Source organism: Cetorhinus maximus, chromosome 2, assembly GCF_964194155.1.
Source record: "Cetorhinus maximus chromosome 2, sCetMax3.hap1.1, whole genome shotgun sequence".
In the NCBI taxonomy this organism is placed as follows: domain Eukaryota; kingdom Metazoa; phylum Chordata; class Chondrichthyes; order Lamniformes; family Cetorhinidae; genus Cetorhinus; species Cetorhinus maximus.
The window spans coordinates 136244575-136267390 of record NC_135880.1 but is presented as its reverse complement, the minus strand read 5'-3'; the positions used below and the strand labels follow the sequence as shown (position 1 = coordinate 136267390).

Here is a 22816-nt window from a genome sequence, read left to right as displayed (position 1 = left end):
TAGGAAAAAAAACTTACCAACCAATCACTACTGCTCACCTAATTACAGAGATGAGTGTGACAGAAGACAAAAAGGTCTTCCATTTTTTTGTGACAATAGGTCATGTAATTATAGCTCTTTTTATGATCTGTAGTGAATGAAATGCTTCTAGGCCACTTCAAATGAGTGGAATTATTGGACTTAAGTGGATAGAAACAATAGTTTTCCCCTTGTCTACCTTCCATTACCAACAAAACTGTGGACCAATGCATTTGTACAAAATCACCAAGTGACTTCAGCATTCAATGCAAACAATGCAAAGCATTCAGTGCATGTCCTTTAACAAGTCAGTTTTATCCTATTTTGCAAGGACTCTCATTCAGACTTGATTCAATGAAGAATTCAAACAAAAAACATATCATTCTAATTAGCAGCAGCGGCAACTTATCAAATTAATTTTAAAATACTAATTAATCTAAACAAGGTTGTTCTTAAACTGTTTCTTTAAAGTACTTTGATTAATGAATAACACTTTCCACAATAACTCAATATTGATTCTCAATGTGTTGGCTTTTCATTGTTTAAGAAAGATTCTTCAGTATTGTGAGCTTTTTCTTTTTTCTGCATTGGGCAAGTATTGCAACATCTTACATTTTAAAGCTAATTACAGTATAACATTTTACTGCATGAGGAAAATATGCTCGTGTTTTATGAGCATTTTTAATACAGCAAAGAATTCCGTAATTTCTTTTCTTGTTGGAGGTCAGGGGTCATCAACCTTCGCACATTCCCTTCCAGTGCACAAGTTTAAACACCTCACTCTATGTTGACCTGGTAAATCAATTAATAATGCACAGTGCAGAATCTACCTTGCTAACTTTGGGAATTCCCAATTTTGACACACCTTCATTTACACCAGTTGCAGCCACTGTTTCCTAGCCTTCCAGACAAAAAAAAAGACTTCCACATCAGGCTCAAGTTCAGCTGTTCCCTCCCCCAACCCCTGCCAGACCCCGTGGCTTCACCAAGCGACCAGCAGCAGCCCTCCCACTGGGATAAGAGATGAAAACCCTGGCCTGGCAGAGCTTTTCCACGCTGAGACTCTCTCCTCACAGCTTTGTCCACGTTGAAGGAGATGGTGGCCTAGGAGAGGCAGAGGTCAGAAAAAAAATCAAAAGGGTGGAATTCCATGATCCAAAAGTCAGAATTCTGCCAAATGGCGGAAATTTTTCATCCCTGTAATTAATGGCTTTGGGCTTCAGCTCTTAAATACTGCAGCCTCCGGCTTCCTCTCTTGGGCCATTCCTTTTTTTTTTGTAAAAGATCAGAACAGCACCTCCTCCCTCACTTACCAAATTCCCAGAGTTTAGCACTCTATCTCTCTGCACTCAGTCAAGCTGCACCTTTGCGCATTTGCAAAACCTCCTTTATTTATACTAGCTGAAATTGTAAAGACCAGAGTCAAGCCCTGCTGGCTAGGGAACCAGTTCTAACTAGCTACCTAATTAACTAACTACAGCTGCTTCTTAGTAGGGAGCTTGTTTATCGCTAGCTAAGACTGAAAGAAGCAAGAGATTGAGAGGAGAGTTGACAGAGATGTTCAAAATCATGAGGGGTTCAGACAAATAAGACAGAAGTTGATTTCATCAGTGGAAGGAACAAGAACCAGAGTACACAGATTTAAAGTCACTGCCAAAAGAACCAAAGGCAACAGTGTAACATTTTTATCATGCAATGAATGGTTACGATCGGATTTGCACTACCAGAAAGGATGGGGGAGGGATATTCAATCATAACTTTCAGAAGGGAATTGGATAAGCACCTGAAGGGAATAGGCTTGCAGGGCTGTGAGTAAAGGGCAAAATTAGTGGGACTAGTTAGACTGCCATTGCGGAAAAGCTGGCATATACTCGACAGGTTGAATGGCCTCCTTCTGTGCTATAATCATTCTTGATTCTATACTCAACAATAGTTGACTGAATATAATCTGATCGTTATACATGCCATTCCAGCTTCAGTGTTGGCCTTTAGCCTTCTCCCTGCTGGTACCATGAAAATTTCTTTTTCTGACATTTCACATCAAGAAAACAAGTTACAAACTAAAAATAGGAGTAAGTTTTTATGGTGCTCAGCATGAAAACATATTGGCCTGGAATTTGCAGTTAGTGGTCAGGAACAGTGCTCCCCATTCATTTTGCTTACATAAGTCCAAATGTTTTGTGGCCTTTTAGGTGGTAATTTACAGTCATTGAATGTTTGAAACCCCAGAGCACCCTCTACAGGACAAGCAACGCTTCTCCTCAACCAATCAGAATGAAGAACCCTCACTGAGATATGCAGGAGGAAAAATCCAATAACCCTCGAAAACATAGTGGGGATCGTGCTGACTGTTAATTTGCATGATTGCTGTACGCACTAGATGTGACGTTGACTGGGTGCATGCCTCAACAGAGGTCCCAAGTTGGTGCAAAGCTAGTACACTTAAAGTTAACCTGCACTACTTAAAGCCAGGCTGCACCTCTTAAAGGAGTTAAAGAAGAAGCACATTCTTGCTTACAGTATTATAACTGTCTGTGGAAGAGAGTTTGAGCAGGAAAAAGAGTGAATTGTGATGAAAGAGATAGTATGCTCCAAGGGTCTCGGACACTGCAATGAATGCCTTGAAGGAGGAGGTGAAGAGATGGTATCTAGCCGCAGGGGTCAGTAGGTCCTAAAACCAAACTCCATGAAGGCAGTGGATCAGATGCCTCTGGTGGTCAATGCCACAAATCAAATCCAGAGGACCTGGATGCAGTGCCTCAAAAGGTTCAATGACTCTCAATTGTCAATGTCAGTGTGTATATTTTCAAATGCCATATCCCACCAACATCACCATAAGCCGCACACACTGCTCAATGCATCGCATGGCCACTCATCTAGCAAAAATCTGTATCAATCACAACTCAAACCTAATATTCATGGCTTCATCTCAACATCACACACTTACACTGTTGCAAACCTAACAACTACACTTCACAGTTCACACATTGTCAGCTATTCAGCCATAACTGCCACATTACCCAAACACATTACACCACACTCATTGACACAATTCCCTCTCTCTTGCAGGACAAGGTGATATTTAACTGGAGGCAGCAGGATCTAACATGGGTGGGTAGGGGGGAAAAAGGAATGTCCTTATGCTCATGAAGACGACAATGCATGGCATCGTGACAGCAGCCACTGCTCTGGCCGTGGCCATCTGCAGCGACGAAACCATCAAGGGTGAGGGTATACTCATACATAATCCTCCTTATCACATCCCACTTCCCCCTCGTCCCATAATCTCTCAATTTACATGCTACAGATGATGTAAGCATGCACCTCTTGCTTTCTTCCTCTCCCCTTAACACAACTCTAACCTTCTGTTTTTCCCCTTTCAGATACCTAAGAACCAGCATCTGGCCAGGCACTGGTGCAGGAGCAACTGATTGAAGAGTGGAGAACAGTGGAGAAACAAAGTCACTCGATTTCACACTCTCAGCCACCAGCTCAAATAGGATAGCACAGAGGGGGAATCTGTAAATGCTGAGATACCAGGGGCAGAATTTTTCAGTTAGTGGGTGGGCTCATTGGGAGCGGTCGTGGAGCCGTTCGCCGCCTGTGATCGGCTCCACACCGCCATTTTACACGGGCGGGCCAATTAAGGCCTGCCCAGCGTAAGGCGTAAGCGGTAGCGCCACTACCTGCGCGGGCCGGGGGAGGAGGAAGAGTTGGGGCCAGCGCTCTTTCGCACGTGCGCGCAAAAGAGCGCTTCAATCACTCGGAGCTGCCTCTGGGAAATTGACTGTCACATGAGATGGGACATGTTTTTATGTTGATGAAAATTTTAAAATTTATTTAATAAAAGCTTTCAGAAACCTCATCCCGCTCGTGGATGAGGTTTCCTAAAAAACGCGAAGGCCACTTGCCGCCCGCCTGCCAACCTTAAGGTTGGACGGGCAGCATTCACAATCACCTTAATTAGATCCTTAATGGCCTTAATAGGCCACTTACATATCGGCGGGTGTGCAGCAGACTCCGGCACGTTCCTGCCAAACGAAACATCGCTATTCAGCGCGATGACATCGGGACGCACACCCAACGTCATCGTGCATCATTTTACGCATCGGCGTGTCAGGCCCACCCCTGCACGCCAACTGAAAAATCCTGCCCCAGGCATGAATAGCTTGCAGCCAGAGCAGTGGACTAGAGAAGCACAGGTTCCAACTGTGCTGCAAAAGAATCAGGGGAGCACTCCAATGGGAGGGGCAGGGCAAAGATTGTTGTGGATCCACAATGAAACGTTTGGTGCATTGGCAAATCTACCAGCAAGCCTGCTTGCATTGTCAAGGGGCGTGGGAGTCCAGCACCAACTTTATACCGGGCTTTGCGCAGAGCTTGAAGTTAATTCTTTGCAGCTTGGAAGTGGTGGCCAACTCGATTAGCACACTTGCAGATCAAACAGCTTCCACTGCATTACAAGCAGAAGCCATCCAATGTTTGGGTGCTGCAGTGGAAGCTCAGTCTTTTGCCTTGCAAGCTCAGCTTGCTGCCGTCATGATTGTGATGCCAATTCAAAGAGGCAGACCTGGTGTCACAGCAGTTTAGCAATCTGTCCTCCAACAGATTGCTAGGATTGCTTAGGTGCTGCTCCAGAGGGGAATGGCATTGATTCCATGGAGCACGAACCTGGTGCCCTCTCTTCGGATGACAGCATTCATCCTTCCACCCAAACCACTCCGCCAGTGCCTTTGCTGTTGCCTGTCAGCCACCAAGTTCAGGCTGTTGCCACCAGTGCCATGGTGCTGCAGTCCAAATTTGGGTTTCCTAGGCCCAGAACTGCTCTACATCGTCCTGCAAGGCCATCTATAGTTTCCCCCACTGAAAATCAGTAGCCTTCCGCCAGCCATGCTGCAATCACTGGGATATTACTGTGTAGAAGTACTAAGACAGGCAAAGGTACACAGAAAACATGCACTAAGGGAATGACAAGCATTGTACACTTGTATACAAAATGGCATGGTTTTATTGAAAAGTTTGGTTTGGAATGTTTATTTTGTTGTGGCTTTTGCATTGTGGCCAAGCAGATACTGATGGTCAGCCACTGATGGAAGGCAAGGTGTGAGACTGATAGTGAATGCGGAACAGGGGTTACTGGTGTCGCAGCCCAGTCAGAATGGGGCAATATTTGTTACCTCCTCCCATCCACTTCTTCCTCCCTGTGCTCCTCAGCTACTCACCATAGAGCTGGTGCAAGTGTTGCATCCTCATGGCGAAGCTGTGCAGCAGACCACCACGAATCTTGACACCCACTCTGCCAAGCACTGCAGGACACCTGCATAGCGGTCCAAGTAGCTGAAGAATTGTCTCAGCATGCCAATGATGTGCTTGGTCCCATTTTGGGTAGCTGCATGACTTTCACTGCATGCATGCTGTCCATGTTTTTTTTAAACTTATATGTTCACAGGATGTGGGTGTCTTTGGCTAAGCCAGCATATATTGCCCATCCCTATTTGCCCTTGAGGTGGTGGTAGTGAACTGCCTTCTTGAACTGCTGCTGTCCATGTGGTGTAGGTACACCCACAGTGCTGTTGGGAAGGGAGTTCCAGGATTTTGGCCCAGCGACAGTTAAGAAACAGTGATATATTTCCAAGTCAGGAAGGTGTGTGGCTTGGAGGTGAACTTGCAGGTGGTGGTGTTCCCATGCATCTGCTGCCCTTGTCCTTCCAGGTGGTAGAGGTCGCAGGTTCCAAAGGTGCTATCGAAGGAGCCTTTGCAAGTTGCTGAAGTGCATTGTGTAGATGGTACATACTGCTGTCACTGTGCATCGGTGGTGGAGACAGTGAATGTTTAAGGTGGTGGATGGGGTGTCAATCAAGCGGGTTCTTTTGTCCTGGATGGTATCCGGCTTCTAGAGTGTTGTTGGAGCTGCACTCATCCAGGCAACTCCATTTGTGCGCAAGTCGCCACCGGGTGTCATGAAGCGCGTCATCAAAAGGTAGTCCTTGCCACCCGTAACTACCCTCTGATTTGCTATGGTGGGTCAAATACAGATGGCACAGGAGATTGTAAGAGAACAAAAGCATCATGACTGCTACAAAGATAACCAGCATTCTCTCCATATGGTCAAACACCAGATGGTGGTTGAGGGAGTGGAATCTCTTTCGTTTGCAGTACATCTCAGAGTTGACATATCACTCCCACAATGCAAAGTGATCGCACTCAATGGCAACTTGCACCATGGAGAAGCCTGTAATCCCGCCTACCTCCCCCCGATAGCCTTTCACCCCCTTGCTTAGTAAGAATCTATCTCTGCCTTGAAAACATTCAAAGACGCTGCTTCCACTGCCTTTTGAGGAAGGGAGTTCCAAAGACTCACTACCCTCAGAAAATATTTCTCCTCATCTCTGTCTTAAATGGGCGACCCCTTATTTTTAAACAGTGACCGCTAGTTCTCAATTCTCCCACAAGAGGAGACATCCTTTTCACATTCACCCTGTCAAGAACCCTCAGGATCTTATATGTTTCAATCAAGTCGCCTCTTACACTTCTAAACTCCAGCGGATACAAGCCTAGCCTGTCCAATCTTTCCTTAAAGACAACCCATCCATTTCTGGTATTAGTCTAGTAAACCTTCTCTGAACTACTTCTAATGCATTTACACCCTTCCTTAAATAAGGAGACCAATTCTGCACACAATACTCCAGATGTAGTCTCACCAGCGTCCTGTATAACCAAAGCATAACCCCCCTACTTTTATATTCAATTCCCCTCGCAATAATCGATAATATTCTATAATTTTATTTTATTCATTCGTGGGATGTGGGCGTAGCTGGCTGGCCCAGCATTTATTGCCCATCCCTAATTGCCCTTGAGAAGGTAGTGGTGAGCTGCCTTCTTGAACTGCTACAGTCCATGTAATGTAGGTACACCGACAGTGCTGTTAGGGAGGGAGTTCCAGGATTAATAACTCGCTGTACCTGCACACTAGCCTTTTGTGATTCATGCACTGGAAAACACCCAGAATCTCAGAGATCTGTAATCTTGCCCCATTTAGATAATATGTTTCCTTTCTATTCCTCCTGCCAAAATGAACAATTTCACATTTTCCCACGCTATACTCCATTTGCCAGATCTTTGCCCACTCGCTTAGCCTACATCCCCTTGTAGCCTCCTTATGTCCTCTTCACAACTTACTTTACTACCTATCTTTGTATCAGCAGCAAATTTAGCAACCATACTATTTTAAATTCTGCCTAGCAGCAAAAGTAACATTTATATAACAAAAGAATTAAACAATACTGAACATAGGTCTTTCATAAAATTGACCGTACGCTGTGGTAAACCTAGGAAAAGGTTTTCTCAGAAAGGTCTGAGCACGGTCAAGACAGGTTCCCACAATATGTGCTCTAAAGAAGAGTCATATGGGCTCAAAACGTAAAACTCTGTTTCTCCACAGATGCTGCCAGGCCTGCTGTTTTTCCAGCACTTTTTGTTTTTATTGCCATGTGTCTGGGGTCTACTCTGATCAGTGCGGCCACTTTTAATGCTTCCATTGTGGCAGTGACTGCTCTACTGTGTCTCCCCTACCCAAACTACTGCTCCTCCTCCATGTTGCCAGGCCCTGGACCCCTCCTTTGCTGTGCCACACCCCTGGACTCTTCCCCAAGTTCTGCCAAACTCCATACTCCACTCCTAGTGGTCCGAACCCAGGAACATCCCTGCAATCTGTCAAAACCCTGCACCCTTTCCAATCCTCCCAAATCTCAGGATCGCTCTGCCCTTTCATGGCCAGCCAGCAACCAAAGACAGTGAACTTCTAAACCCCAACCAGCAAGGTAACCAGAAGGTAGGGAGGGGTCTCAGATCCATCTGATCTTAGTAATAAGATAGTGGTAGAGTCAGACATGGCAGTGGAGATGTGCAAATGTAAAATGGCTTTTACAGTAAATTTGCTGGATAATACAGAATACTCACATTTTTTCTCCTTCTGTGAGATTTCTGAATTAACTAAGAAGTTTACTGTAACAGCTAAATATATCTCTCATTTTCCCAGCTCCAACCAGCTTGCTCAGTCCTGATTCTGATATTTTTGGGACAGGATGAAATTCAATGACACTGCCAAATTCTCCAACTGTGAAATGAACGAACACCGGGCCTGGTGGCATATGGTATATCCTATCATAGGACTTTTCAGCATTCATTTACCATGCTGTTTTCTCAGAGATGTCAAAGAGATTGCTCAAGGAGGATTTGTCACTTCTTCACCCATGTTGGGTGATAAATTACCAAGTTATTTCCACACAGATAATTTTCAAGTTTGCTCTTAATGATCAATTCCATTATTTTGCCAGTTACTTATACAAGATTAATTGAGTTACCTCAGTTTGGTTTGTAGCCTTTCTTCAAAATAGGTTTGTTATCAACCCATATTTCATTGACTTCCACAAAATAACTGACTGAATTCAGTTATTCCTACTCACACTTAACACCTGGTATATAGAATGTCTATCCTTGGGGACTTATTGGTTTTGAGCCCTTTAATCTCGACAAAAATATCCACGAGCGATATCAAGCTCACAATAAATTACTTTTTGAAGTACAGTGGTTGTTATGATGTAGGGAAATGTGCAACTTTCTAACCCAGCAACATCCAACAAATAATGAAAATAACTGACAATTTATTTTTATGTGCCATTGGTTGAGGTAGAAATGTTGGAAGACTCCCTAATCTTCTTCCATTACTGGCATGGAATCTTCACTGTTCATTTGAACAACCAGAATAGGTAGAAGGGATCTCAGTTTAATCTGAAGAATAACACCTCAAACAATGCAACACCTGTGTTTCTGCACTAGTGCAGCCGAGATTTGCAGCAACCTTTAGGGTGAAGAAACAAACCATAATGTTTTTATGACAAGGTTTAAACCAAAAGAGCCAAACTAGCAGGCAATCCTAAAACCACTTAGGTGGTTCCATCTCTGATTGGCTCCTTCAAATCCCCTTTTCCCTATCACAATTTGAAGCTGCATTGCTGCCTTTCCCTGGCTCCTAACTTTCCAACTGCTCCCATTAAGTTATGTTATGTCTTGTTATGACTGAAATCCTAATACTGGTATGGCACAAAATTTACGTAATGCTTTTTTTAAATAAAAACCACTGGGGTTGGGGAGATGGATCCAATTTTGTTTTAACTACTGCTGTATTTGTTTTGAGATTATATCAGCTTGAACCATCCCCACATATTGATAACAGGGACTGCATTCTGCTTCTTCGCCTTGTACTCAGTCATTCCGAGCCATAGGCAATTTGCTTATGTCCCCAGCAGGCAGCATTGGGAAGAGATAAAAAGAGGAGCAAATACAGAGACCCTACTCTCTCCATCTCTGCTACTATAACAATGTTTTTTAATAAACAAATTGCTGAAATGAAAAATTGTCTTTAAAAAACTACATCGAGTCAGTCCCCTAAGATAACACCCACCCACATCAGTCACTCTCTCCCTCAAATATTTACCAAATCTCCCTTCATTCAGTCATTCCAGGTGTTCATCACCGCCTGTGTGAAGTTAAACCCATACTGTCCAGGCACCTTCCCTCTTCTAACCTTGTCCATCAGTTTAAGAATTTGGAGTAATCCTGAACATCAGGGTTCTATGTATTGCTTCCCTTAAGAATCCTGAATACTTCAATATCTCCCGTGAGCCTTCTACTCAAAAGGAAATTATTCCAAGGTCTCCATCATCCTCTTCATTTAGGAGCCTTAATCTAGGTGTCAGCTTGGTTGCCCTTTTTTTGCAGTACCTCCAATGCCTTGCTGTTGTGCAGTAAAAGGATGCTACGCTACACTGCACTCCAGGGTGGCCATACCAGTCAAAATCTTGCGACTATTCTTTAGCCCTTCAGGGGGAGGCAGTGATGTGAGGGTAATGTCACTGGACTAGTAATCCTGAGGCTCAGGCTAACGTTCTGGGGACAAGGGTTCAAATTCCACCATGGCAACTGGTGGAATTTTAATTCAATTAATAAATCTAGAATTAAAAGCTAGTCTAATGATAGCCACAAAACCATTGTCAATTGTCTTTAAAATCCATCTGGTTCATGAACGTCCTTTAGGGAAGAGAATCTGCTGTCCTTATCTGATCTGGCCTACATGTGATTCCAGATGCACAGCAATGTGGTTGACTCTTACCAAGCCCACTGAAATGGTCTAGAAAGACACTCAGTTGTATCAAACCACTATGAAATCTATAAGAGATGAAACTGGGCGGACTACCCAGCATCAACCTAGGCACTGGAAACGACAAAGGCACACCCACCCCTGTCGACCCTTCAAAGTCCTCCTTACTAACATCTGGGGGCTTATGCCAAAATTAGGAGAGCTATACCACAGACTAGTCAAGCAACAGCCTGACATTGTCATACTCACGGAATCATACCTTACAGGCAATGTCCCAGACACCACCATCACTATCCCCAGGTATGTCCTGTCCCACCAACAGGACAGGCCTACCAGAGGTGGCGGCATGACGGTATACAGTCAGGATGGAGTTGCTCTAAGGGTCATCAACATCACATCTGGACCCCATGAAGTCTCATGGCAGCAAGTCAAACCTATCATACCCCCTTTAGCCGATGAATCAATACTCCTCCATGTTGAACGACGCTTGGAGGATGGCAAGGGCACAGAATGTACCCTGGACGGGGGACTTCAATGTCTATCACCAAGAGTGGCTCAGTAGCACCACTACTGACCGAGCTGGCCAAGTCCTAAAGGACATAGCTGCTAGATTGGGTCTTTGGCAGGTGATGAGGGAACCAACAAGGGGGAAAAAACTACCTGACCTTGTCATCATCAATCTACCTATCTGCCCGTGACAGTACTGGTGGGAGTGAACATCACCCAGTTCTTATGGAGACGAAGTCCTGTCATCACATTGAGGGTACCCTTCATCATCTTGTGTGGCACTACCACTGTGCTAAATGGGATAGGTTTCGAACAGGCCTATCAACTCAAACTAGACATCCATGAGGCACTTTGGGCCATCAGCAACAGCAGAAATGTATACAACTGCAATCTGCAAGCTCATGGCCTGGCATATCCCCCACTCTACCATTACCATCAAGCTGGGGAAATCAACCCTGGTTCAGTGAAGAGTGCCAGAGAGCATGCCAGGAGCAGCACCAGGCAAACCTAAAAATTAGGTGTCAACCTGGCAATGACCATCTCCAACAAGAGAAAATCTAACCATCTCCACTTAACATTAAATGGCATTACCATTGCTGAATCCCCCAATATCAACATCTTGGAGTTACCATTGACCAGAAACTAAACTGGACCAGCCATAGAAATACTGTGGCTATAAGAGCAGGTCATAGGCTGGGAATTCTGCAGAGAGTAACTCACTTCCTGACTCCCCAAAGCCTGTCCACCAACTACAAAGAACAAGTCAGAAGTGTGATGGAATACTCTCTCTTGCCAGGATAAATGCAGCTCCAACAACACTCAAAAGCCTCTACACCATCCAGGACAAAGCAGCCTGCTTGACTGGCACCTCATCTACCACCTTCAACATTCACTTCCCTCCACCACCGATGCACATTGGCAGCAGTGTGTACCATCTACAAGATGCACTGCAGCAACTCGCCAAGGCTCCTTCAACAGCACCTTTCAAGCCCACGACCTCTACCACCTAGAAGAACAACTGCAGCAGATGAATGGGAACGCCGCCACCTGCAAGTTCTCCTCCAAGTCACACACCATCCTGACTTGGAAATATATCACTATCCCTTCAGTGTCACTCGATCAAAATCCTGGAACTCCTTTCCTAACAGTACTGAGGGTGTTCCTATAGCCAGCGGGGAGACAGTGGTGTAATGGTAACGTCACTGGACCAGTAATCCAGAGGCTCAGGCTAATGTTCTGGGGACAGGGGTTCATATCCCACCACAGCAGTTGATGGCATTTAAATTCAATTATTAATCTCGAATTGAAAAATTAGTCTCAGTAATGGTGAGCATGAAACTATTGTCAGTTAAATAAAAACACATCTGGTTCACTAATGTCCTTTTAGGAAGGAAATCTGTTGTCCTTCACCTGGTCTGGCCTACATGTGACTCAAGACCCACAGCAATGTGGTTGACTCCTAAATACCCTCTGAAAAGGTGTGGCAATCCACTCAGTTCAAGGGCAAGTAGGAATGAGCAACAAATGCTGGCCTTGTCAGTGACGCTAACATCCCATGAATGAATTTTTAAAAATTTCTCCGGGGGTTTGTATTCTGTCCCTCTTGTTACAGATTCCTTTGTTTGGTTAACTTTCCTTACTGCCGCCAGGTTGATTATTTTCTACTCCACAATATCCCAAGATCCACCAATGCCTCCAGAACTCATAGCCACTTAATTTATATTCCCACTGTTTATTCCATGCCCCCCTCCCAAGTCTCATTACCTTGCATTTATCAGCATTAAGTCTAATTTACCATTCATCAGCCAACTTATTCAGCTCCTTTGTTGTTTGGTTTGTTTAATTCCTTTTGTTTTAACAACAATACCAGCAATTTGGTGTCATCTACAAACAGACAAATTTGTTTATTGTCCTCAGCTCCAAGTCATTTATAGGGTAAATTGTCATGATCCTATCACTGATCCCTGTGGCGCCCCACTAGTAACTGCTGGCCATGTTCACACAGCTACGTTTAAAACTAGTCTCTGCTTTCTCTGGTTTAACCAATTTTCAATCCATCTTAAAGACATGCCTCCCTACCAGGAGGACTAATCAAAAATCTTGCTGAAATCTAAATCTATCACAACCAGAAGAGTGAAGAAGAGGTTTACGGGTTCCAGGTTCCAGGGATGAGATACTTCAGTTATGAGGAAAGATTGGAGAAGTTGGGGCTGTTTTCCTTAGACAGAAGGCTGAGAGGAGACTTGATAGAAGTTTTCAAAATAATGAGGGGCCTGGACAGAGCAGATAGGGAAAAAATGTTCCCGCTTGTAAATGGATAGAGAACCAGAGGGCACAGATTTAAAGTGTTTTGTAAAAGGAGCAAATGCCAGGTGAGAAAAAAACTTTTTCACACAGCGAGTATTTAGGGTTTGGAATGCACAGCCTGGAAGCGTGGTGGAGGTAGGTTCAACTGAGGCATGGGATGATTCAAGAGGGCATGGGATGATTATTTAAATAGAAACAATGCGCAGGGTTACACGGAAAAGGGAGATTGGCACTTAAGTTAAAATGCTCAGAGAGCCAGTACAGACACGATGGATGGAATGGCCTCCTTCTACACTGTAACAATTCTGTGATTCCATTGTCAATGGGAGCTGTCATTTCACTGAAGATCCACCAATAAATTGGTTGGACAAATCCTCCTTCCATAAACCAATGCAAATACCTTCATATTATTCCTGTTCAGGTGTTTCATTATTTCCTCTTCATGATCTCCTCTTATACTTTATCCTCACTGGATAAGGCTCTTGGGTTTTTAGCTTACTCAGGCATTACTCCTGTTTTGAATAATTTCTTGAAGATTGTGATAAACACATGAATGATTTTGTTGGCTACATCTTACTAGTGTTCCAAGGTCTGGTGCCTCTTTTTTTTTTTGTTTTTACCTTCCACATCACACCGTTGATCACATTATGTAAATTTCTGTTTCCACACCCAAAAAATACTTGGTCCTGCCAACAATTTTTTCATCATTACGAAAGTGGTGGGGTGGGGTAGAATTACAAACAGGAATTCCTCTGTGAATGGTCAATCTTGATGTGAGTCCCAATTTTTTCTAAATTTCATAGGTTTTTTTTAAGGTTTTCATTGAAACAAAAACTCAGTTTCTTCATACATTTCCTGAATTTTCACTCAACTGTAAGAGGTCAGGGATTACAAATATCAGTGCTCGTACAGTGAGCATCCATTGGGCTAGGAAAAAGAAAATGCTTTACTATATTACTGAGGCAAAATGAAGATTAGTGAGGTATATATATGATTGGCACAGACAGCAGCTTGTCATGAAGAACGAAGGTACGTACAGAAAAAACAAAGTCCAACACAATAGTTCAAATTCATCTTCCGTTTTAAAATCATTTGGAAAATCAAACTGAAATAATAAGCTACTGTACATTCAATTTTTCTCTAAGAAAAATAATGCTCTACGTACAAATCACTTCCACATTTTGATATATAAACAAAAACACACAACTGACTTTTTATTTTTCCACTCTTATTTTTATCGCCAAACATAATTAAACATCTTCTTTGCTGGTTGTCTAAAGTAAACTAATTTCGTACACAATTAAATGGCTGTTATTTAATAGTTACACCTGAATAAAATTGAACATTCATTCTACAGCCTGTTTGGATAAACATAATAATTCAGGAATCCTGTTAGAAGATGAAGAAACCCAGCTTTTCACTTGGACTAAGAGAATTGCACTGATGTGACCTGGGGAACTATAAGCCCTGCACACGCTAAGACCACAATATCTCCTATCAGCTAACAAGAACTATAACACTGAGAAAAGTCTGACTTAAAATCTCAAGCTTTTGAGAGAAGTGCATGCCTTCAAGTAAAAATCAATATAAATGCATTTAAAAATAGGATAATTTTTGGTTCACCTTTTCCTTTTTGAGAAAACAGTGCATGGGTTTACATCAATTAATAAATTTGAACAGCCATTAATAATTCTGAATTAAACAGTTGGAATATTTAAACTGAGTAGGAAAAAAATGGTATACGTGACATAAAAATTGAAACACAGTTATGGTGTCAAAATATGATATAGAAATGCTATACAGAGTGAGAATGGGCAGATGGGAAGCACCATGCATAAGTAAAGTTTCTATTGTATATATTAAAATTTATCATCCATCATCTGCAGAGACCATATGAGATTTCTGACTTCTAATCACTCTTAACCTGAATTTGTACCACAACTGTAGTCCAGAAGTAATGCAGCTTTGCCATGCTCATACAATTGTGGTACTACAGTTTCTCAGCATTGTTAGGGGAACGTTTGTGTACTAATTATATTAATAGGCAACTTGGACTATAATTCAGTTTGAGAATTTGAATTCAGTTAAAAAAATTGGAAATAAAAAGCTGAGAAGTTGTTGGATTGCCATAAAATCGCAACTGTTTCACTAAAATCCACAGGATAGGAACCCTTCTGTCCTTGCTTCATCCAACCTGTATTGTGATTCCAGTCCCACACCAGTATAGCTCTTTACTTCCTGCTGAAGTGACCAAGCAAGCTACTCTGGTGATGCTCAAAATCATAATAATTTCATACTAACACTACAGTTCTAGTGTAACATTTTGAATATCACTGGCAAGGCCAGAATTTATTATCCATCCCTAGTTGCCCTGTAAAGGTGGTAGTCTTAAAAGAAGACACAGAGAGTGGTTTGGTACAACTGATTAGCTTGCTTGGTCACTTCAGCAGGAAGTAAAGAGCTATACTGGTGTGGGACTGGAATCACTATATAGGCTGGATGAAGTAAGGACAGAAGGGTTCCTATCCTGTGGATTTTAGTGAAATAGTTGGGATTTTATGACAATCCAATTTCTCAGCTTTTTATTTCCAATTTTTTTTAACTGAATTCAAATTCTCAAACTGAATTATAGTCCAGGTCTCCAATTACTCATCTATTAATATCACTATTACACAACCATTTCCCTAACAATGCGAGCAACGTCTCAGGGGCAATTAGGGATGGGCAATAAACGCTGGCCTTGCCAGCAAAGCCCACACCCCTTGAATGAATAAAAAAAAATCCCTTAATAATGCAGTGAAATGTTAGCTGATATTATATACCACCCGTACCAGGTGTCAAATGTTTTCATTGGCCAAGGCATTTTCACATCTAGTCCAAGTCAATAAAATGGGCCCTGAACTAGTACCAACACATCAACATATCAGGGTATAATCTGATTACCTCAAATAATCTAACAAATACAGTTAAAGGAATTGTCCAAATAAATGCACTGGCAGTTAGCTCAGGCAATGCTCCTGATCATTTAAAATCTTTTGTACGTCATTTCGTGCATTTCTTGCAGTTTAGCTTTATCTATTCTGAAATACCAGATTTGAAAAAGCTTCATTATTGCTGGGTTTTTACATTATATTTAATTTGTAATTATAATTCAAGGCTGACATCACATTGTTATAACTTGCAAAACATTCCATTCTTTTTTTCTGGCAAGTTGAGGAGATAATATACTTCACACTACAACTGGAGGGAGTCAGCATTTTGGGATTATTAAACAGGCAGAAAAGACTTGAAGAAAATAAAATCTGAAGAAAAGATTTTAGGGTTATCAAAGCAGAGAAATGTTACCTTAGTTCACCATGCAGAAATATTTGCCACACTTTGGTATATAATCTGATACACTGTCAAAATTCCTACCTTCTTCGTTTCTCAGTGTTCCACAGCTTACAATGTTGAGCTGGATGTTGTCATCATTTTCTTCTTCCTGATCATGCCCCAGCACCATCCAACTCTCAATTTTTCCATCCTCCTCTGCTCCTGAACTTTCATTCCCTTCTATCAGTGTCATCCCTTGGGTCTGTGGAGACTTTCTGCACAGACTGGAGCTGCCCATACACTGAGACAATTTCTGCAGTTGAGTCAGTCTATTCATACTGGGTGCCAGACGATGGGCAGATCTGGCTGCTTCTTGTGCAGGCTCCACTTTGGATTGATCTTTTCTTTCACTGACCTCACATTTGAAGGGTTTAACCCCCTTGAAGGCATATACACTGTCATCATCTTCAGTGTCTGACAAAATAATGACATCAGGACTATCTGAAGTGACAATGACCTCACTATCAGAAATAACAATTGCACTTTTTGTTCTTTCCGCCAATTTTATATTGTCTTCAACTGTAGCAGTCTGGATAACCAAAGAGGCTGTGCCCAACTCTCTGTCTATCTTCACTCTAGAGAGGTTGTTTGCATAGTGCACTTGACTGTATAACTGGAACTCCACATCACTGTCTATCTCTGTCTCGCTGGAAGACTCCTCACGATACAGCTCATCCTCATAGGCCTCTAAATCTTCATAACCAGCAAACATTGCGAAAGGGAAAAAAATCCTGCATAAAAAGAAACAAAAGTTCTAAAACAAATAGATATGGTTGGAAGCCTTGCACTTGGTGAGTTGACTAAATGCAACTAACAAAATTAGTCTTGCGTCAACAGCTCTTGGCAGAAGTATTAAGTCCAAGCTCAGATTCTAGGGAGAGACTAAAACCTTTAAGTAAAAGATTTAATAAAGAAATTAAGATAAAACTGATCATTCAGTTGTAAATTTGATCATGTTAACACAAAATAGGCTTTCTACGCTTTTATTTTGTATAACATTTTTTTTGGACATTAAAAACATACTCTATTGAGAAAAAGATGATGGACGATAATTTTCCTCTTCCTGGTCTGAATTGCTTAAATTTTATACTACCAATGCAAATTCCACAACCAAGATGTGTTTGACCCTGGTCTTCAAGTTTTACTCATGCTGTCTTCTTCCCTCCTCAGTTTCTCCTGGCTTCCTGGCGCTCCTTCTTTGGCTGTAACTGCTATGGCTACTCCTCTGCTGGTGGCCTTGCCACTTTATTCTGAACCCGGGTGGTGCGTGTCACCCTAATACGTATCTTTCTTTGCAACTTTGCCAGCTCTACCTTGTTCTTTGCCTTTGGGAGTCCACCCCAACAACATCGTTTAGCACCTGCGGGCAGCAGAGAGAAACAATGGAGATGACAGACAGAAACGGAGTGAACAGTTCAGGTGGAACTGGAAGAGTGAGATAAGCAGCAGCAGATGGGGACTAACAGAGGAGGTGAAAGTCGGATGCCAGAAGAATGACGACCAAAAATGTGAAGAGACATCGGAAAGAGCCAACAGGCAAGGAGATCTGGGGAACAAAGACACAGAAAGGGAGAAAAATCACGTAACAGCAGAAAAAGATAGAAGTCAAAAGACAGAGACAGATCGGGACAGAGAGAAAGAGAACAGTAAAGAAATAGAAAGGCCAACCTACTGGGACCCTCTAGAGGTTTTAAATCCCTTTTCTCCTCTCCACCCCAAACACCTTCAAAATAAATACACACACCCAGGCATATTTTGATGGACCAATCAAGGTGACACTGGGTTGTGCCAAGGCCAAACAAGAATCAGCATGTGTTATTTTTAAGGCACCATTTTCTATTTTCAGGTGCCATGCCTATGGTCCATGGTTAATGCTTGGCAAAGTACTGAAGTGGTTTGCTGTTGCCTTCTGCAGGTTCTAGCTGACCAGGAGACGCTCCCGCTCTTAACACCTGCCATGGGCTGCACTTCACAAATCTCCACTTCAAGTCATCCAATTGTGCAAGGAGTAAAATGGTTTCCATTAGGCCACCCCCTTCTTCCAGACACAAAAGAACACACCAGGATGGAGACAAAAGCAAGGAAGAAAGCAGTGTGCAGGAGCAATTCTGCACGCAGTCTGGAATAGTACAGAAGGAATTTCCATGAGAAAGTTTAAGTTACGTGGTGCAGGTTCTCAAGGGAAGTTTCAGGGCTTTGAACTGATGAGTAATTCCATCCAAATGGAGGCAAGATGAGGCAGGATCTCTTCATGCTCCTGAGCTTCCTCAAGGCACCAAGCAGAGTCAGGGCCAAGCTTGACCTTCAACACCTGGATGGCTTTGGATGCGGACAATGCATGGTGCCAGGACAGCTGATGCATTATTGCCTCTAGAGGCATTCAACCCACCCTGCAACCATTTAGTCCACCTGACTTTGATTATCTTCACAGCCCATCAGACACGTCACCCAAGCCAGCCACGCAAAGGTACTGATTGCAGAGTAGCCAGAGCATACCATTTTGGAGCATCCTCAACCTGCAGGGACTGAAGGCAGTAAGTTGCAAACTGCATGCAAAGTCACACCAGGGTGTGCACATCCACTTAAGCAGGAGTCTCAGAACTTCAGCAAAAAAAAACAATATTTCCTTTTGTCCCAGGAGTCGATAAGCTTCCTCTGAATCATGGTGACAAAGTCAGGGGAGGGATCAAAGTGACCAACTAGTATTGTAGCATAGTAGCCACCAGTTGGTTTACAACCAGCACCCAGCCCCTGTAGGACAGCACTTGGAGCAATCTTATCCAAAGCTCTAGGGCAGCCATGACTTTGCTGTCAGGTTCTTTGCAGTTTGCCAGCCAGGCTTCCTCAGTGAGGCCTCAAAAGATTCCCAGATACCAGAGGTGTGTGTTGTCCCAAAAAGCCTGAGCCAGACGTAAGAGGACACGCCAGGACGGAGATGAAGGCAAGGAAGAGAAGTGTGCAGAAGCAATTCTGCGCAGTCTGGAACAGCACAGAAGGAATTTTCCTAAGAAGGTTCAAATTACATGGCACAGCTTCCCAACAGACTAAACCTGCTGGCAAATGCACACCTTCCACAAGTCAATGGGGTCCATAATCACCAGAAGTCCATCACTGGAGTAAGCCAAAAGGACAGCTCGTGCCATGCCATTTCCTCAACCTCTTTCACAAGAGGTGCTGGAAAGGCTCTCAGAATCATTAGAGCACAGGAGGCCATTTGGTCTGTCGTGTCTGCACTGACTTTGCGAATGAGTAATGCACCTAGTGCCATTCCCCTGCCTTCTCCCCATAACCCTGCACATTCTTCATTTCCAGATAATAATGCAATTCCCTTCTTCAATGCCTCAACTGAACCTGCCTCTACCACACTCTCAGGCAGCACATTTCAGATCTTAACCACTTGCTGCGTGAAATAGTTTCTCATGTCTCCATTGCTTCTTTTACCAAATATCTTAAATCTGTGCCCTCCCTTTCTCAATCCTTCTAACTGTGGGAATGGCTTTTCCCTATCTACTCTGTCCAGGACCCCTCATCACAGAATTGTTAAGACGCAGAAGGCGGTAACTTGGCCCATCGTGTCTGCACCAGCTCTCCAAATGAGCAACTCACCTAGTTCCATTCTCCCACCTTCTCCCCATAACCCTGCACACTCTTCCTTTTCAGATCAGTTGAACTCTGGTTTGAATGTTTCAACCGAACCTGCCTCCACCACTCTCAGGCAAAGCATTCCAGGCCCTAACCACTAGCTGCATGAAAAAGTTTTTCCTCATATCACTATTACTTCTTTTACTAACTGCTTTAAATCTGTGCCCCCTCATTCTCAATCCTTTCATGATTGTGAACATTTTCTCCCTATCTTCTTTGTCCAGACACCTCATGATTTTGAATACCTCTATCAATTCACCTTCTTTTCTCTAAGGAAAACTGTCCTAACTTCTTCAATTTATCTCCATAACTGAAGTTCCTCCTCCCAGAAACCATTCTCATGAATCTTGTCTGTAGTCTCTCCAATGCCTTCACATCTTAAAGTGCAGCGCCCAGAACTGGATGCAATACTCCAGCTGAGGCTGAACTAGTGACTTATACAAGTTCAACATAACCTCCTTGCTCTTGTACCCTATGCCCCTATTAATAAAACCCAGGATACTGTATGCTTTATTAAACTCATGATTGTGAATACCTCTATCAAATCTCCTCTCAACCTTCTCTTCTACAAGGAAAACATTCCCAACTTCTCCAATATATCTTGCTCCCTACAGCTACTGCATAAATGATTAGATATGAAGTAATTGGCACAAGAAGCAAAGGCGATACAAGGAAAAAAAAAATCACACAATGGGTGGTTAGGGACTGAAATGCACTGCCTGAGTGTATGTGTTGGGGGCAGGTTCAATCAAGGCAGACAAAGGGAAATTAGACTGTTAAATGAAAAGGTACAATGTGCAGGGTTACAAGGAGAAAGCAGGAGAATGGCACTGGATGAACTGCTCATTTGGAGCGCTGGTGCAGAAGTGATGGGACAAATGGCCTCCTTCAGTGCTGTAACAATTCTATGATATCGGACATTCCTGACACTCTCCTCTCCCAAAACAAACGGTCCATTAACCTCAATCAGACAGACCGTGGCAAAATGCCATGAGACATGGCAGCACCTCTCATCTGGGCGACAAAATGTAACCCGAAACCAAATGCCTGCAGAGTAACGCTGTCTCCTGGCCCAGGGAGACTAGCTGACTGACCACTCCTGTGGGTAACATACATCAGTACCCAGATCAGGAAGAGATCAGCCAGCTCACCTGGAAGTTACAACTCCAGGATTATAGGCAACTCAGCAGCACATGACAACTCCATTGCCTCCCTCTCCCCAAGTGCTGGAAGCGCGCCCCTCCATGTATGTATGTATGGGTGCGCGCGCGCGTCCACGCACGCACGCGGCAAATCAGCACGTGAGGGGCTCTTCATCTGGGAACGGCGGAAAAAGTTGAAGTAGTCCTAAGGCCCTGGGACGCCAACATCTCCTCATTCGGCCCGACACCTAGGACACATACCTATCTTCTCTGACGTTGGCACCCCAGCCTTCGTCGAGGAGTTTCCTGTTGTTTTAAAGCCTGTTAAAGGAGAGTTTTACACCGCGGACAACCAACCTGTTTCGACCAGGAACAAGCTGCCGGCAGCACTACATTCAGTCACTCGACAATCACAGCTGGCCGACTAAAACTAGCAACAACCTTCCCGGCGTTTGTATCGGCAAGAGAGAGCCGCCGCCAATCTTCACTGAAGCTGGCCGACTATGAACTTTCCCTTGATTGAATCTTTCGCAAAATGCCTTCAGTGACCTTGTTTAAGCATGCGTGCAATTACTCTGCGGCGCGTTTTTCATTTTAATGCATCAAATTGACAGAGCATTATTGGATTACCATCTCAGGGCCAGTAAGTTGTGGGTTCAAATCCTATTCCAGAGAGTCGAGTGCACACTGTAGGCTGGGAGTGCCAAATTTAATTTATATGATGGGTAAGGTTGCCAACTGCAATTAAATGTTTTCCTGGAAGTTTTGTCACATAACTTGTCCTGTGCTCCATCCATACTCAGCCAGCACATCCAGATCTATGTCGCAATGCCTCCTTATGCCAGTTGGAAAATAAAAAGACTCATTACCCATTCGGATGATTCTTGAAACAAAAACAGAAAATGCTGGAAAAACACAGCAGCTCTGGCAGCATCTGTGGAAAGAGAAACAGTGATTTATTCAGAGCTAAAGAGAAGTAAAAATGTGATGTAATGTCACTGACCTCATCTCCTCTGGAGATCTTCCCTCCACAGCTTCCAAGCTCATAGTCTCCTAACCCTGGACAGCCCACTTCTACTTCCTTCCCAAAATCCACAAACAGGACTGTCCCAGTAGATCCATCATGTCAGCCTGTTCCTGCCAAACAGAACTCATTTCTCCCTATCTTGACTCCATTCACTCTCCCCTTGTACAATTTCTTCCCACCTACATTCGTGATTCCCCTGATGTCCTACGTCCTATCAACAATTTCCAGTTTCCTGGCCCTAACCACTGCCCCTTCACCATGGATGCCCAATCCCCCTACACCTCCATCCCCTACCAGGATGGTCTGAAGGCTGCCGCTTCTTCTTTGAACAGAGGCCCAAACAATCCCCATCCATCGGCACTCTCTGTCTGGCTGAACTTGTTCTTTTGCTAAACAATTTCTCCTTTAGCTTGTCTTACTTCCTCCAAATAAAACGTGTGGCTATGGGTACCCACGTGGGCCCCAGTTATGCCTGTAGGGCACGTGGAACATTCCTTGTTCCAGCACGATTCAGGCTCCCTCCCACAACTCTTTTTTCGATGATTGTATCGGTGCCACTTCATGCTTTCATCTGAACCTGGAAATATTTATCGATTTTGCTTCCAATTTCCACTCATCCTATCACCTTCACATGGTCCATCT

General features: G+C 43.4%; 1 protein-coding gene across 2 annotated transcripts in view; it reads right to left on the bottom strand.

The window, feature by feature from the left end:
- The window catches only part of zcchc7 (zinc finger, CCHC domain containing 7), a 329245-nt gene extending 307672 nt beyond the window's left edge, over nt 1-21573 (bottom strand). The window contains exons 1-2 of one of the 2 annotated variants that reach the window (XM_078569904.1): nt 21505-21573; nt 16406-17094 (exon numbers count right to left, since the gene is read on the bottom strand). In XM_078569904.1, coding sequence (XP_078426030.1) covers nt 16406-17075 — 670 coding nt within the window. In that variant the 5' untranslated portion in view covers nt 17076-17094; nt 21505-21573. Of the gene's footprint in view, nt 1-16405; nt 17095-21408 lie in introns of both variants that reach the window. The other variant, XM_078569901.1, reaches the window with a different exon arrangement.
- Nucleotides 21574-22816: the final 1243 nt, after the last annotated feature.